At 47.3% G+C, this 18,842-nt stretch overlaps 1 protein-coding gene across 1 annotated transcript in view; it reads right to left on the reverse strand.

Annotated features, from left to right (window-relative positions):
- Positions 1 to 5,147: 5,147 nt before the first annotated feature.
- The window catches only part of LOC146010223 (uncharacterized), a 45,823-nt gene continuing 32,128 nt past the window's right edge, over positions 5,148 to 18,842 (reverse strand). The window contains exon 3 of the mRNA XM_083151259.1: positions 5,148 to 6,073. Coding sequence (XP_083007385.1) covers positions 5,379 to 6,073 — 695 coding nt within the window. The 3' untranslated portion in view covers positions 5,148 to 5,378. The remainder of the gene's footprint in view (positions 6,074 to 18,842) is intronic.

An 18,842-nucleotide genomic window follows, 5' to 3' on the forward strand; every position in this document is an offset into this window, starting at 1 on the left:
ATGTGACATTTTGCAAATTGCAAAATTTTCCATTTTTTCACGACATTTTGGTATTTTTCACAAAAAAACACAGACTGTATCGACCCAAATTTACCACTAACTTGAAGTACAATGTGTCACGAGAAAAAAATCTCAAAATCACTGGGATAAGTAAAAGCAAAAAAAAGTTATCCCCACTTAAGTGAAACATGTCAGATTTGAAAAAAATGGCTGTCAGGAAGGCAAAAACTGGCTCTGTCAGGAAGGGGTTAAGAGACAATTTTTGGCCGGCATGCCAAACACAGGACACTGTGGTAAGTGTCAAGCCCCACAAGCCGACCTTTTTCACTGCTTGTGGGCGTGCCCATTTATCCGCAAATTCTGGCTACAGGTAAAATCTTTCGCCCTAGACCACCTATTAAACTACATACCATTTACTGCGGAGTGGGCGATTTTTGGCATACTTCCCGAACAACAGAGGATAACAAGAGGCTGCAAAAATCTATCAGTTGCAATCAGTGCAGCAGCTTGCAAGGCTATTCTACAAAATTGGATTGACCCCTCCCCCCCCTCCCTTAGAGTTATTCAAGGTAAAACTCCACCATCTGTTCATGATGGATTGCTTGGAGACCACACTGCATAAAGAAAAACTCACAAAAACTTATTTTAACACATGGGAGAGTTATATTAATACATTACCGAGAGATTTTCAGAGCAGGATCAAGCAAACCCTCCAGAACACAGAATATTACGAAACAAGATTGGTACAGGGAGATCCACCAATTCCCTAGGATATTGACAAGGAAGAGGGTCTGGAATGGGGGACGGGAGTTTCTGGGGACACGGCCTCCCCGCTGATGATATTTAATAATTGAAACTAAAAACAAGTGTCGAACAATGACTGATGTGGACACAGGTTAATTGTCAATGCTGTTTGTATTTTGAACTTCTTTTATTTTTCTCATTACTCTTATTGTGATTCAAGCTAATATGTATACCAGTAACTCTGTGTTCATGACAACATCACAATTATTTTGTACATATAATGCATTTGACAAATGTATTGTAAGGAGAAAGCATAATAATAAAAAAATAAAACTTAAAAAAAAAAAAATACTGTATATTTACTACTAATATTTAGTACCATTAAAAAATCATGCAGTGTATTCCATAAGGTAAAACCGCTAACCCCCATTGCTTAAAAACTGTTGAAATGTCCTCTAGAAGTTAGAACTCCGGGTGGAACACATTTCCTGTTTCTAATTGGAACGCATTGCTCCGTGCGACGAAACCGGAAGTTCCTCAGCACTGCGTCATACCTAATAAGTGTAAAATTAATAAAATAAAAAACACCTATCTATCTCTAATCTGCGCAGCAGCCTCTTCAGTATAGCACCCACTCCGGTGGGCACCTAAAAAGAACTGGGGATTCTGGGATGCAGTCGGAGGAGCCTACCAATCTAAAAGCTTTGGTATAGGTGCCTGGCTCCTGCGGACCCTCCTACATCCCAATGTGAAGCTGTGTCACCAGGACCATTGAAAGAGAAATGATTTATGCCCAAAATGCAGTATACAGCAGGGTACATGTATGCATAGGATTTGGCAGCATCACGCGAAGGAGATTTTGGGAGAAAGTCCAAATTATAATGGTCAAGGTGGGACTACCGGTAGAATATCTGGATGTAACTATGTATTTTGGGCATAAACCCACAGGTAAGGGCAATGACCCGTTTATACCACCGGTGGAGAACCTAGCTGCTCTGGCAAAAGTAATAATAGCAGGGAAATGGAGGCGCATGAGGCACCGGATTTATACCACGGGATCCATCTGGTAAACCATACAGTAGATAATGAGAAGTACACATACACCAAAAGTAATAATGTAAGAAAGTGTCATCAAACGTGGGAGAGATGGACGCTGTCAGAATTCTATGAGGCTTATACAGGAGTATACACAACTATACATATACATTATACAAATCCACACTATTACACAGGACCAGACAGACACAGGAATAGCTTTATTATAAACTAGTTGATTCATCGCGCCCTACGGGCGCTCTTCACACCGTCGTAAGGGGCTGCGCCCCCTTAATTTGTAAACGTTTGTATATGAGAAATATGGTTAGAATTGTATGAAAGATGCCCTGTATTGCAACTTAGGTGTCCGCGAATTGCAGGAGGGGGGGTCGCGGGGGGTGCCGCGAATTGCAGGTGGGGGGGTTGTGGGGGGGTGGATGCTGCGAATCGCGGGAGGGGAGGGATTGCAGAGAATCGCGGGAGGGGGGTCGCGGGGTGGGTTGCCGCAAATCGCGGGAGGGGGATTACGGGGGTGGGGGTTGCGGCGAATCATGGTAGGGGGGGTCGCGGGGGGTGTGCCGTGAATCACGGGAGGGGGGGTCACGGGGTGGGGTGCCGAGAATCGCGGGGGTGTGTGTGTGTGCCGTGAATCGCGGGAGTGGGGGTTGCAATGGGGGGGGGTGTGACGCGAATCGCCACAAGAAAAAATCAACACAGAAAGGTCAACACATGCAAATGTTGACATAAGTGTGGCACTTCATTGGTGTCCATGTCGACACATGAGAATGAATATGAAAACATTCAAAAAATGAAAAAAAAAAACTTCAAAAACTCATGTCAACCTTTTTCATTGTCGACCATAGCCATGTCAGTGTTTTCCATGTGCAATTTAATTCTGGAGCTGGCGCGAATCGCGGGGGGGTGCCGCGAATTGCGGGAGGGGGGGTTACGGGGCGGGGGTTGCGGCGAATCATGGGAGGGGGGTCGCGGGGTGGGGTGCCGAGAATCGCGGGGGAGGTGTGTGTGTGCCGTGAATCGCGGGAGTGGGGGTTGTGGGGGGGGGGTGTGTGACGCAAATTGCCACAAGAAAAAATCAACACAGAAAGGTCAACACATGTAAATGTTGACATAAGTGTGGCACTTCATTGGTGTCCATGTCGACACATGAGAATGAATATGAAAATATTCAAAAAATGAAAAAAAAAACCTTCAAAAACTCATGTCAACCTTTTTCATTGTCGACCATAGCCATGTCAGTGTTTTCCATGTGCAATTTAATTCTGGAGCTGCCGCGAATCGCGGGGGGTGCCGCGATTTGCGGGAGGGGGGGGGTTTTGGGGGGTGGGTGCCGCGAATCGCAGGAGAGCGGGGTTCATGGGGGTTCCGGTGGGGGGTTGCCGCGAGTTGCGGGGGGGGTGCCGCGAATCGCGGGAGGGGGGTCGCAGGGGGGGTGCCGCCAATCGGTGCAAGGAGGGGTCGCGGGGGGGTTCTTTTTGCCGCGAATCGCGGGAGGGAGGTCGCGGGGGGGGGGGGGGTGTTTTTTCCGCAAATCGGGGGGGGGGGGGGGGGTCACGGGGGAGGGTTTGCCGCGATTCGCGGGGTGGTGGTTATGCCGCGAATTGCGGGAGGGGTCGTGGGGGGGTTCTTTTTGCAGCGAATCGCGGGAGGGGGGGTCGCGGGGGTGTTTTTGCTGCGAATCGCGGTAGGGTGGGTGGCGGGGGAGCGGGTGTTTTTGCAGCGAATCGCGGGAGGGGGGGGCGCGCGGGGGGGGTTGCCGCAAATCGCGGGAGGGGGGCGCTCACCTGGTGGCTGTGGAGTAGCAGTGCTGGGCAACATGGGAAGGCAGTGGGTGTCTGGCACTGTCTGTGGGCTCACTGGGCTGGTTCTCTATCACATACCTCCCAACATGACCCTCTCCAGGAGGGACACAATGCTCTGTTTCTAGACTTCACCTTAATGTATGATTGCCATCACCTGTTTTAAACAGGTTAATTTCTCAGAAAGGTGTTCAGCACAGATGAAGGCAATCACACATTAAGAGGAAAGTCCAGGAACAGAGCGTTATAGACACAGACACCCACTTTGAGTGACAGATGTAGCCAAATATATAGGAGATGGCAGTATACAGAAGGTGAGATAGATGAGGCACAATGTAAGTTTAGTATAACCGGTATAATGGCATCGCTTGTCAGATATAAAGCACATATACACTGCACAGATATAAGGTAGGGGAAAGGATGGGATGTAACTAGGGGTGCCAATCCCGGGGCATTTTTTCAATCCCGGGATTCGGGATTGAAAAATGCTCAATCCCGGGATTGGCTTCCCTAATAATAAAAAACACCCTGGCCGCCCAAGCGCTGGGCGGGTGGGTGGCAGGGACCGCTGGGTGGGAGGGTGGGTGGGTGGCAGGGACCGCTGGGTGGGAGGGTGGCAGGGACCGCTGGGTGGGAGGGCGGCAGGGACCGCTGGGTGGGAGGGCGGGTGGGTGGCAGGGAGCGCTGGGTGGGAGGGCGGGTGTGTGGCAGGGACCGCTAGGTGGGCGGGTGGGTGGCAGGGACCGCTAGGTGGGCGGGTGGGTGACAGGGACCGCTGCCGCTGGGTCCCCGTGAGCGCTGGGTGGGTGAGCGGGCGGGTGGCCGGCCGTGAGTGCTGCCGGCCGTCAGCGCTGGGTGGGTGGGCGGGCAGGTGGCCGGGAGCGCTGGGCGGGCAGCCGTGGACGTGCGGCTGTGCGTGCTTGGAAATTCCAATCCCGGGATTGAAATCCCGGCGTTTTGGGGGCCAAATCCCGGGATCCCGCCGATCCCGATCCCGGGATTGGCCACCCTAGATGTAACATCTTATATCTGTATCATACGCATATTGTAATAAGAAATACTGAATAAAAAAAAAGCAGTGATTGGGTGGACGGTTGTATCCCAGGATGTAAATGTCCCAGGAGCAGCCTGGCTTCCTGCTGAGCTGGTGCCTGGAAGCCTGCAGTATGATTACAGTAATGTGGGGTACACATCAGGATGATTTATCCCAAAATGAGCCAACTTAGATACAATCTCGACCGATTTTATGTAAATTGGCCATTTCACTGCCGTTCTGATGCGATCCCGATCCGATGTGCAGCCCTGCAGATCGTTCGGTCTTCTCTAAGATCCTACCATTGAAGTGGGTTCGGGTCGCGATCACATCAGATGCAGTTCCTGAGCGTGTCGTAGGCTCCGCCAGATCGTGAGCGGGTCATACATTCCCCTAACAACCCGCTCACAAGCTGCATCATGCTGTTGTGTACCCAGCATAAGCCGGCAGCTCTGGAGAGGGGGGAGGGGGCTGGTTGTGTAGGAACATCAGCCATCGGGGGGGGGGGGGGGGGGAAATCGAGCCTGCATTGTGTTGGGGAGACTACTCTCAGGTGATCCCTGTGCATGCAACAGGGGTATCCTCTCATCAATGCTCATGTTTAATGTAGATCTGCTCATCAAAATGTTATTTTTCTGGTATTTACAAAGTATACATTTATTTATAAAACATTTCCCACACTGCAAGCATGGAAAAGGCTTCTCTGATGTCTAACAAGATGTGATTTATTGGTAAAACATTTCCCACATTCAGCATGAAAATGGTTTCTCACCTGTATGTAACCTCTCATGTATAACAAGACAGGATTTTCTGGTAAAACATTTCCCACATTCAGAACATGAAAATGGTTTCTCACCTGTATGTACCCTCTCATGTGTAACCAGACTGGATTTTCTTGTAAAACATTTCCCACATTCAGAACATGAAAATGGTTTCTCACCTGTATGTTCCCTCTCATGTAGAACAAGACTGGATTTAAGTGTAAAACATTTCCCACATTCAGAGCATGAAAATGGTTTCTCACCTGTATGTACCCTTTCATGTATAACAAGATGAGATTTATGTAGAAAACATTTCCCACATTCAGAGCATGAAAATAGTTTCTCACCTGTATGTAACCTCTCATGTATAACAAGACTGGATTTATTGCTATAACATTTCCCACACTCAGAACATGAAAATGGTTTACCACCTGCATGTACCATCTCATGTATAACACGACTGGATTTATGAGTAAAACATTTCCCACATTCAGAACATGAAAATGGTTTCTCACCTGTATGTACCCTCTCATGTATAACAAGAGTGTGTTTATTCCTATAGCATTTCCCACACTCAGAACATGAAAATGGTTTCTCACCTGTATGTATCCTCTCATGTATAACAAGATTTGACTTACGAGAAAACGATTTCCCACATTCAGAACATGAAAATGGTTTCTCCCCTGTGTGATGTCTCTGATGTAAAGCGAAAACTGACTGACTTATAGAACTGGAAGATATTGTATCATCTTTATGGTCTGCACTGTGTGTAGTAAGGTCTGAATGATCAGGAGAAGGTTCCTCATGACTAGAGGGACCAGATGAAATATCTGCACTGGGAAATGTTGGGTGTGTATTGGGGATAATGGGTTTTTCTTCTGGAGAATCTTGTCTGATGTTCTTATCTTCTAGTATATAATCTGGAGACAAGATGAGATCTCCCTCCGAGGTATTCCTGCTTGTGCGCCCATCTACAGGAAACAGATGAATGACGACAGACAGAATTGGTTACATTGAGAAGGAAATGTTCATGGATGTTTTATCACTTACACTGAACATGTCTAATGCTGCGTACACACTGGCCGATATATCGCTGGTCTGTCAGCCAATGAGTACCAGCAATAGGTCTGTAACCAGCGTGATCTCTACAACAGAGCCGATGACCGATATATTGGTGCATTGTGCTATGGTACATAAGGGGAGGGGCCCTAAACTGCACACCCTGGACATATGAGGTGCTACCTGCTGAGACTTGTAGTGCAGCAAGCAGGAGGAGGAGTTTGCAGGTGCACACTAAATATATATGCTAGACCTTTTAATATCTTGCTATATTGCATTTGAGGTTATTAGCATAGTAATGGCCATTAGTATCGGCTTGTCCACCGCGTCCAGGTTACCTCATTAGGACAAGTCCCTAACACTACTCTGGGACAGGTCCAGGGCACAGGGCCCCCCAGGCCAGCCCAGCAGAACCACCCCATGGCATCACATTAGTGTGAAATTAAAGTGATAGTACAAGGGATAGGGGAAATTATATGTGATAGGACTTACCAAGGTAAGAAGTAATATTAAATGTGAAGGGTGCTACATATATATTAAACAAACTAAAGGGGTGATTGAAAGTATACGATATGATGCCATGGAGCAGCCCAGCAACAGCAGCCCAAAGAGCCCTGAGCCCCAAACACGGTCCCACAGACTAACACTCAGCATATATGTATAGTAGGACTTACCCTCATAGTGCCAAGCTGAGGTGTGCAGTCTTGAATGTTGGGACTCCAACCTAATTAAAATCAATTTGCCCTGGACCTGTCCCAGAGTAGTGTTAGGGACTTGTCCTAATGAGGTAACCTGGACGCGGTGGACAAGCCGATACTAATGGCCATTACTATGCTAATAACCTCAAATGCAATATAGCAAGATATTAAAAGGTCTAGCATATATATTTAGTGTGCACCTGCAAACTCCTCCTCCTGCTTGCTGCACTACAAGTCTCAGCAGGTAGCACCTCATATGTCCAGGGTGTGCAGTTTAGGGCCCCTCCCCTTATGTACTATATATTGTGTATTCATACACACTGGAAGGAACTAGAGACGCCTTCCTCCTAAGCTTGCACCCCACCCACCTGTCCCAAATTGATTTTAATTAGGTTGGAGTCCCAACATTCAAGACTGCACACCTCAGCTTGGCACTATGAGGGTAAGTCCTACTATACATATATGCTGAGTGTTAGTCTGTGGGACCGTGTTTGGGGCTCAGGGCTCTTTGGGCTGCTGTTGCTGGGCTGCTCCATGGCATCATATCGTATACTTTCAATCACCCCTTTAGTTTGTTTAATATATATGTAGCACCCTTCACATTCAATATTACTTCTTACCTTGGTAAGTCCTATCACATATAATTTCCCCTATCCCTTTTACTATCACTTTAATTTCACACTAATGTGATGCCATGGGGTGGTTCTGCTGGGCTGGCCTGGGGGGCCCTGTGCCCTGGACCTGTCCCAGAGTAGTGTTAGGGACTTGTCCTAATGAGGTAACCTGGACGCGGTGGACAAGCCGATACTAATGGCCATTACTATGCTAATAACCTCAAATGCAATATAGCAAGATATTAAAAGGTCTAGCATATATATTTAGTGTGCACCTGCAAACTCCTCCTCCTGCTTGCTGCACTACAAGTCTCAGCAGGTAGCACCTCATATGTCCAGGGTGTGCAGTTTAGGGCCCCTCCCCTTATGTACTATATATTGTGTATTCATACACACTGGAAGGAACTAGAGACGCCTTCCTCCTAAGCTTGCACCCCACCCACCTGTCCCAAATTGATTTTAATTAGGTTGGAGTCCCAACATTCAAGACTGCACACCTCAGCTTGGCACTATGAGGGTAAGTCCTACTATACATATATGCTGAGTGTTAGTCTGTGGGACCGTGTTTGGGGCTCAGGGCTCTTTGGGCTGCTGTTGCTGGGCTGCTCCATGGCATCATATCGTATACTTTCAATCACCCCTTTAGTTTGTTTAATATATATGTAGCACCCTTCACATTTAATATTACTTCTTACCTTGGTAAGTCCTATCACATATAATTTCCCCTATCCCTTTTACTAATCACTTTAATTTCACACTAATGTGATGCCATGGGGTGGTTCTGCTGGGCGGGCCTGGGGGGCCCTGTGCCCTGGACCTGTCCCAGAGTAGTGTTAGGGACTTGTCCTAATGAGGTAACCTGGACGCGGTGGACAAGCCGATACTAATGGCCATTACTATGCTAATAACCTCAAATGCAATATAGCAAGATATTAAAAGGTCTAGCATATATATTTAGTGTGCACCTGCAAACTCCTCCTCCTGCTTGCTGCATTGTGCTATGGGCCTGTTTCTGGATGACCTGGTACCAAGTCCCAGAGTGCCGACCTGACGAATAGCCGCTACCCCACCCGGATCCACTCGCATGTGCCCAATGCTGGAGAGATCATTGAAATCTCCAGGGCTCAGGGCAGCTGACGCCATGTGAAGTCAGCTACCCGCCCCTGGCACGAGGCTGGAATTTACATGGGAATGCCCATGAAACACTGGGCGTTCCCATCCATGGCCCATCACCGCCAGTGTCCCCCCCCACAACCGGATGGACTACAGATCGGGCCCTATGTGTACAGGCAATCTGCCATCCGCCCATATAACCCGCTGCAGGAGCCAGCGGTGATTGGCAGCTGAAATGGGCGGGAGCATGTAAAGGTGTGACATTAGTCACAATGGATCAGGCAGGGGGAGAGGGGAACTTGTAGGGGAGCCCGGCACCGGTGAATAGGAGTCCTGCCGATACTGGTAAAGAAAAAAAAATCATACCTTCTCTTTCCCCCCTCATATTACCACATCACCTTGCCCCGGTCACCTCCCCTTTCTGCTCCCACCCTTTCCTACTTGTCGCTCTCTCCCAGTCCCCCCCTTCTCTTTCCCCCCTCATATTACCACATCACCTTGCCCCGGTCACCTCCCCTTTCTGCTCCCACCCTTTCCTACTTTTCACTCTCTCCCAGTCCCCCCCTTCTCTTTCCTCCACCCCGTCTGCCCCCCTCTCCCTTGCTCTCTTCCTTCTGCCCCATCTCTTTATCTCTGCCCCTAGTCTCTCTCTCTCTCATTACCTCCTTATCCAGATGCTGCTTAGACGCAGTTATACTATACTGTACTGTAGCCGCTATCGACTGAAAGTATCATTCACCTATTCTATCAATATAAAATAATTGGCTTCTGGCTACTGAGCTGCGTATATGCACCTTACAGGATCAGCACTAGTGATGGTGGTACGGGTCTGTTCTGTCAGCATACACACGGTGGGATATGAATGCAAAATGCAATTACAGTAACCACCTACAGAAGATTATATCTGTGGGAATTATTATTATAGTGTCAAATATGTACACCTAATATCTTTTTTTATTTACTAGTTAATGCTAATAATCTATACTTCTGTTATAGCGCTCTCTTAATTGTTATTTTATTTGTGTCTAATTAAGTTATACAGAATACCTATTGGGAGCTGCAATAGCCATAAGTCGTCTTAGAATTATCTCGTTAGACAGCATTCATTTTGATTGATTATTATATTTTCAATGTAAAGTATTAGCGCCCGATTATCAGGATTATCATTTTCTACCAGAGAGTGTGGGGAGGAGGCTGGTCATTTATCTGGGCTGGTAACACACAGGGACATGATGTGAGGGGAGAGCAGGAGTATAATAGGGGCTGATGGCTCCTGATGTATGAGATACACCAGAGAGTGTGGGGAGGAGGCTGGTCATTTATCTGGGCTGGTAACACACAGTGACATGATGTGAGGGGGAGAACAGGAGTATACTGGGGGCTGATGTCTCCTGATGTATGAGATACACCAGAGAGTGTGGGGAGGAGGCTGGTCATTTATCTGGGCTGGTAACACACAGTGACATGATGTGAGGGGGAGAACAGGAGTATACTGGGGGCTGATGTCTCCTGATGTATGAGATACACCAGAGAGTGTGGGGAGGAGGCTGGTCATTTATCTGGGCTGGTAACACACAGTGACATGATGTGAGGGGGAGAACAGGAGTATACTGGGGGCTGATGTCTCCTGATGTATGAGATACACCAGAGAGTGTGGGAAGGAGACTGGTCAGATCTCTGGGCTGGTAACACACAGTGACATGATGTGAGGGGGAGAGCAGGAGTATAATAGGGGCTGATGGCTCCCAATGTATGAGATACACCAGAGAGTGTGGAGAGAAGACTGGTCAGATCTCTGGGCTGGTAACACACAGTGACATGATGTGAGGGGAGAGCAGGAGTATAATAGGGGCTGATGGCTCCTGATGTATGAGATACACCAGAGAGTGCGAGGAGGAGACTGGTCAGATCTCTGGGCTGGTAACACACAGTGACATGATGTGTCACTCCCCCTCCAGCAGATCCGCCCAGCTGAGATAGTCCGCCTCCACATTCCGGAACCCCGGAATGAATACAGCTGACAGTGCTGGCACCTGCACTTCCGCCCAGGTGAAAATCCTCACAATCTCTGCCATCGCCATCTTGCTGCGAGTTCCGCCCTGATGGTTTAAGTATGCCACTGTTGTGGCATTGTCGGATTGAACTCGTACTAGCAATCCCTTCAGAAACTCTTCTGCTTGGCACAAGGCATTCCATAACGCTCTCAGTTCCAGTATGTTTATAGGAAGTATTGGATTCCTCCTCGGACCAAAGGCCCTGTAACCTTAGATGGAGCATAACTACTCCCCAACCCCTGAGACTGGCATCCGTTGTGATGACCAACCAATCCCAAGAGCAAAGGGACCGCCCCATCTGCAGAGTCTCTATATCCGTCCACCATTCCAAGGATATTCTTGTTTTCTGAGACAGAACCAGCCGTTCCGGCTTCATTGTATTTGCATTTCCGGACCAGCATGCTAGGATGTTCCACTGGAAGCACCTCGAATGGTATCTGGCAAACTGTAGCGTCTCGAAAGTCGCTACTATTTTGCCCAGTAACCTTACTCCCTGCCACACCTTCGGTGCAGGAGCCTGAATAAGTGTTAGCACCATGTGCCGAATCTCCACTGCCTTGGGATGTGGCAAGAACACCCTGTGAAGGTGTGTGTCCAGGATTACCCCGAGGAATTGCAGACTCTGAGTGGGTGTTAAATGCGACTTGGGAAGGTTTAGCACCCAACCCTGCTCTTGCAAGAACTGTGTCGCAATACTCAGGTGTTCCTGAAGTTTTCCCGCCGACTCCGCCTTGAATAAAAGGTCGTCCAGATAAGAAATAATTACTATTCCCTTTAGACGTAGAGCTGCGGCCATGACCGCCATCACTTTTGTGAACACTCTCGGAGCCGTAGCCAAACCGAACGGCAGTGCCTGAAACTGACAATGGTCTTCTCCAATTGCAAACCTTAGGAGAGCTTGGTGATCCTTGAAAATGGACACATGGAGATATTCATCCTGAATATCTACAGATGCCAGCAACTCCCCCGGCTCTATGCTCAGGAGCACAGAACGCAGGGACTCCATGCAAAAATGATCTACCCACAAGTGAAGATTTAAAGACTTTAAATTTAGAATAGGCCTGAAAGACCCGTCTGGCTTGGGGACTAGGAAGAGGATCGAATAAAATCCTTGTTTTCTTTCCTCCTGAGGCACCGGAATCACTACTCCCTTCTCCCTTCGGGACAAAGCTGCCCCCAAAAGAGTGGACCTCAGTGACGCAGTCCGAGGCAAAGGAGTAGGAACAAATCTCTTGGGTGGAATGCCTCTGAGATTTATCCGGTAACCCTCAGAAATGATGGAAAGGACCCAAGGATCCACTACGGATTCCCTCCACCGGTCCCGAAAGTGCAGGAGGCGACCCCCCACTCTGAGCCCAGAACTGGAGCACCCGCCTCGTCATGCAGAGGACTTATCATCATTTTTGGCTGCATGCTTTTTTGTAAAGGCCCCAAACCGAGACATGGAAGACTTTCCTCTGCTGGCCTGAAATCTGCCATGGCCAGTCTGTCCTCTGTTGGACATCCCGCTCGGAAATGGCGACCGAAAGGATGGCTTGAAAACTCCAAACTTGGAGCCTGAACTCTTGGAGGTGGTGGAGAGGAAGGTACTTTTACCCCCAGTAGCCTGTTTAATGATGGCTTCCAGCTCTGAGCCAAACAATAGCTCCCCCTTAAAAGGCAAGTTCTCAAGGGACTTCTTGGACTCACTATCAGCTTCCCAAGCGTTGAGCCAAAGAGCCCTCCTAGCTGAAACTGAGGTGATAGACACTCTGGACGCCATTTTAGCTCCTTCCTCACAAACATATTCTGCAGCACATCTCAACTTCTCTGCCAGTATGAAAGCCTCAGAATTTTGGTGGAGAAGACCACTCAGTTGCTTCGCCCACTTGATCATAGCTTTTGTAACCCAAGCAAAAGCAAATATAGGCCTCAAAGTATAACCTATGCCTTCAAAAATAGCTTTCAAGCAACCTTCCACCTTTTTGTCCACTGGGTCTTTAAAGGCAGCACCCCACTGGACAGGTAACGCAGTGGATTTAGACAGCCTAGCAACAGATGCACCCACTAATGGGGCTTTTTCCCATAATGTTCCTCTGGCATGGGGTACATATTAGCATACTTTTTAGCCATCAACAGTCTTTTATCAGGAGTTTTTCCTGATTCATTTATAACAGAGGTCATTCCCTCATCAGAGGGGAAGCACACAGGGTCCCTGCGACTCTTTTTAAACACACAAGAGACAGGAGTCTTTTCTTCCTCTGCAAGATTCAGAGTCTGTCTAACAGCCACAATCAAATCCTCAATGCCTGAAGTTAAGGCCTCAGCTTCATCACTCATGTCCCAACTCCAGTTCTCCTCACACACACACACACCATCATCATCCAAATCCTGTAAAATGGGTGGTGTTGATACAGATCCTCTCATCAGAGGATTTTGTAAACTGCTCCATTAAGGCAGTCATTTTATGAACCCCCTGAGCAGTATCCTGCATAGCTTGCAGCAAAAAGGGGCCCCCCTGAGCCGGGGTAACTGACCCCCCAGAAACCAGAGAAGAGGTAAAGTGGCCAGGAGACCCTAACAAGGAATCCTTCTGCCTATTCAAAGCCTCAGTAAGAGCATTCATAGACCTGCCCAACGCCAAAGCCCAAGCAGGTTCAGCTATCTACGTCCTGGGGGCGCGTGACCCACTGGGAACAGCCTCACAGGACGGGCATAAATCCCCCTGATCCTCATGTTCACATGTAAATTTAGCCTCACACTTCTTGCAGTAAATAAGCATGTCCAGCGCTCCCTCCTCCACAGCAGCAGAAGTAAACCCCTCAGCCATGTAAAATACAATGCAAAACGAACAGGCACCGCACAGAGCAATGTATCAGTGTACTTATCTGACTGTATTCCGGTCAGCGATCAGCGAGGGAACCGCTTGTTCGAAGAGACTGGAGTCTGTGTAAAATCACCCTGTCAGCTCCGCAGCGCGGGGAAAAGGCGCCAAAAACACAGTGCAGGAAGAGACCAAGTCTCTGCAACAGCGGGGAGACTAGCCCATCTGGTGCTTTCTCCCCCATCAGCCGCTCCCGCAGTTGTCTCTGCTTACCTCCTTGTACCTCCCTTCCATGGGACCACAATGGAGTCGTCCAACAGCGCCGGACTCCTGTGAGAGACTTCACTTCCCTGGCGGGATTTCAGTCTCTAAACCCTTCAAGATGGCAGGCGCCATCGCGGGGGGGGTCCATCCCCCAAGATCTCCTTCTGCAAGGAGCCGGTTAGGACACCCCCGGGGCCCAGGAAAGTCTCTAACACAGAGACGAAGCGCTGTGTAGAAGGAATAAAAAGTGTCCCTCTGCACACAGAGAGCTGACAGGACGCGCTTCTGTGTGCATGAACTTCAAGTAGAAGTAACTCACTGGAAAACCTGCTCTATCTTCAAAAAAATCCAAAGAAAAAAAACGCAGCTGCGAAGCATAGCACCCGCTCCTGTGGGAACCTAAAACTAACTGGAGCATTATGGGATGCAGTAGGGAGGAGCCTGCTCCCAAAGAAATTAGAAGCATAGGTGCCTGGCTCCTGGCGGACCCTCCTATCCCATCGTGAGCTGTGTCACCGGACTGGATGAAAGAGAAAGAGCCGAATTATACTCACCGATAACTCCTTTTTCTTCCTAGAGATCCCATGGCAGCCATAACACTGGGATGTTTCCCTTCCCCCATAGATTAGACAGGAGTTTTTTCTCTGGGACCGCCCACCTTGTGTATAACAGCCGCCTCCTCCTCCTTCACCTCAGTGTCTTTTGAATGTCTCCGTCATCCTGGAGAAAAAACACAGTAATAACATGGGAGGGCAATCAGTGGCTGCCATGGGATCTCTAGGAAGAAAAAGGAATTATCGGTGAGTATAATTCGCCTCTTTCTTCTACGATCCCCATGGCAGCCATAACACTGGGACATACCCAAGTAAACACACGGGAGGGAAAGCTGCATGAAATATTTATTATCTCGGGACCAGTCAAACTGACATAGCTCCTTGTAAGACATGATTCCCAAAGTGGGCAGTAGATACATTAAGTGCGTAATGGTTAGAGAAAGTATGAAACGAGGTCCAGGTAGCAGCCCTACAGATCTCTGTAATAGATGCCTTCGCCTTATTCGCCCATGATGTGGAAACTGCCCGAGTGGAGTTTGCATGGACGATAGGAGGTGCCACCTTGTTTTCTTTCTTGTAGGCAAATAGGATAACCTCTCTTATCCATCTCAAAATGGTTTGTTTGACTGGTGCTTCTCCTTTCTTTATTCCTTCTGGAATTACAAATAGGTGCTTGGTGGATCTAAAACTCTTGGTTCTTTTCAAGTATATAGAGATGGCTCTAACAAGATCTAATTTGTGCCACATTTCTTCCTCCTCATTCTGAGGAATTGGGTAAAACTCAGGAAGTGTTATCTCTTGGTTGAGGAGAAATCTTGAGATTACCTTTGGTAGAAATTCTGGGTGCGTCCTCAGCACCACTCTATCAGGAAAAACAGTCAGATAGGGTTCCTCAATCCACAGCGCTTGTAACTCACTCACCAGTCTGGCTGAGGTGACTGCCACCAGAAAGACCACTTTCCAGATAAGTAGTTTGAGTGGAATGTCTATAAGTGGTTCAAACGGATGTTTGGATAACACTGTAAGCAATAGGTTTAGATCCCAAGGAGCCACAATAGATTTGATTGGTGGTCTAATTCTCTTAATGGCCCTGCTAAACCTTTTGACCATCTTCTCTTCTGCTAATGGTCTGTCCAGTAGAATGCTCAAAGCAGAGATTTGTGCCTTGATAGTAGCTGTTGCTAAACCTAATAGGAATCCGTCAAACAAGAATTGTAATACTTCGCCAGTGGAAATCTTAGAAAAGTCACCTGAGAACTGACCCCATTTGTTGAATTTTATCCATGTTCTGTAATATGCTAATGAAGAGACATCTTTTCTGGCCTTCAACTTCATATCAGTGACTTGTGATGAGAGGTTATGCTTTTTTAATATTTGCCGCTCAATCTCCACGCCCTTAGACAATGTCACGGGTTCTGAACGTAGCACTGGACCTTGTCTCAGTAGATCCGGTCTGTTGGGCAATTCCCATGGTTTCTGTACAGATAGCCTGAGGGCATTCGAGAACCAACCCCTCCGTGGCCAATATGGTAGGATTGCCACCAGGTCTACTTTGTCCTTTTGTATCTTCTTTATCACCTTGTTTATCAAGGGAGAGGGCGGAAATATGTACCCCTGTTTGAACTGCCATTTGATTGTAAAGGCATCCAACGTCACTGCTTGGGCATGATAGTATTTTGAGCAGAATGTCCTCACCTTTCTGTTGGAGTGAGTAGCCATCAGGTCTACCTCCGGAACTCCGAACCTCTGTATTATTTCTCCGAATACCTTTTCGTTCAGTTCCCATTCTTCTGGATCCAGCAACTTGCGACTCAGGAAATCTGCAATGACATTTCTTCTGCCCGGTATGCACACTGCCGAGACTGAGAGAAGATATCTGACATTATCATCAACTTTCTGCTCCTGGTACCTCCTTGATGATTTATGTGTGAGACCACCGTCACGTTGTCTGACATAATTCTGACGTGAGTTCCCTTGGTATACTCCTTCAATCATCTTACTGCTTCCCAGACTGCTTGAAGTTCTCTTACATTTGAGGAATTAATCACCTCTTCTAGGGATCATACTCCTTGTACTGATACATTTGCCATGTGTGCACCCCAATCGGTTAGACTGGCATCAGTGGTTAGTACCAAATAACTCGGACTCTCCAGACTGGGTCTCTTCTCCTCCAGACCTCTTGTCCACCATAGTATGGATTTTCTTATCGGGCCCTTTAGTACTACTGGATGATGATCGCTGCATCCCCTTCGGATCAGAGGTAAAAGGTACCATTGAAGCTTCCTCATATTTGATTGAGCCCAGGGTATGACTTTTATGCAGGATGTCATCATGCCCAACAACTGTACAGCCATAATCAGTGTCACCTTCTTTGAGTATAGAACAGTCTCTATCATTCGCTGGATTCTTAGGCATCTCTCTGACGAGAGAGCAATATTGAAGTTTACAGTGTCTATTAGGACGCCCAGGAACTGAATATTTTGGCTTGGTGAAAGACAGCTCTTGACTTCGTTTATAACCCAGCCATGCATCTGTAGTGTCTACACTTTGTAGAACTTCTTCTTCCGAATCTCCAGCGATTAATAGATCATCCAGATATGGCCATATTAGGACTCCTAGTTTTCTCAATTCCGCAATCAGGGTGACCAATACTTTTGTGAATACCCTCGGAGACGTCCTTAGCCCAAAGGGTAGGCATGTGAACTGGAAGTGCCTGTTTGACACCGAGAACCTGAGGAATTTTCAGTGATAGGTGTTTACTGGAATGTGATAGTAGGCTTCCCTTAGGTCTATTGCGGCTAAGTATGCCCCTTTCTTTATTCCGGCCACTATAGACGTTAAATTTTCCATCCTGAACTTTATCATTTTTATGTTTTTGTTCAGGTCTCTTAGATCCAGAATTGTTCTGTATTCCCCATTGGTCCTCTTCACTAGAAATAAGTTTGAATAAAACCCTCTCTTGTGATGTTGCCTGGGAATCTCTTCTTCAGCGTTTATTTCTAGAAGTTGTTCTATCTTCAGTGACAATTCCCTTCTTTCTTCCATCGTTCTTGGTATTCTGGATCTTATAAACCGATCTTGTCTCGGAAATCTTGCAAATTCTATTGAATAGCCGTTCTGTATTGTGTTCAGGACCCATCTGTCCCCAATCGTCTTCCTCCATACATCTGGGAATTTCAATAATCTCGCTCCTATCTTGATTCTTTGTAGATAGTCATAATCTTCCACCTCTGTCAGATTGAAATAGTCCACGAAAAGGTTGCCGAAAGGACTGACGGGATAAGTTCGGATTCCCTCTTCTATAGTATGGTCTTCCGGGCCTGTAACTTCTCGCCTCCTTAAAAGATGGTTTAGGTGTCCCAGGATATGGGAAACGATTTCTCCTGTCCTGTGGGAGACGGACAGATTTACCTCCTGATCGTTTTTAAATCATAGCGTCAAGTTTGGATCCAAATAAATAATTTCCTTCAAAGGGTAGTGCTGTCAATTGATTTTTAGAATTTGCATCGGCACTCTATGGCTTAAGCTACAATGCCCTTCTTGCCGTCACTCCAGCCGCCATGGACTTTGATGCAAAAGACACAGAGTCAAGAGATGCTTCACATAAATAATCAACGGATTTTTGCATTATTTCTAAGCTGCGTAATATATATGACTTTGATATCTTGTCTTCTACATCGGTATGTAGGTTGGCTGCCCAGAGTCTAAGGGCACGGGATACAGAAGCAATAGCTACCGATGATTTAAGAGCCCCCAAAGAAGCGGTATGCACCTTCCGTAAAGAATTTTCTACTTTCTTATCCATAGAGTCCTTGAAAGCAGCCGCGTCTTCCACTGGTATAGTTGACCTCGACGTGAGTTCCGCTACAGCTGCATCCACCTTTGGTATCTTACACCATCCAATAAACTCTTCATCCTTGTACGGATACATCTTATCCACTCTGTTACTAAGGGTGAACTTCTTGTCCACATTTATCCATGCTTTAGCAATCATCTCTCTTACTACTTTGTTCAGCGGGAAGGTCCTTCCCCTTCTAGATCGGTCTTCAAATAGAGGATACTTTTCAACCGAAGTACCTGGGGCTTCCTGGTAGTTCATAGCTTTATATATGGTTTTTAACACATTTTCAACAATATCAAGATTGAAGGTCCTGTCATTCCCAACTTCACCCGATTCATCTGTGGAATTCTTTACTGGATCATCCATACCTGATGAACCTTCATCCGATTCCTGACTAAACCCAGCTTGGGATCTGGATCTCTTTGCTATCTGTGATTGCGCAAATTCGTCTT

Source organism: Crinia signifera, chromosome 6, assembly GCF_055691185.1.
Source record: "Crinia signifera chromosome 6, ASM5569118v1, whole genome shotgun sequence".
Lineage (NCBI taxonomy): Eukaryota > Metazoa > Chordata > Amphibia > Anura > Myobatrachidae > Crinia > Crinia signifera.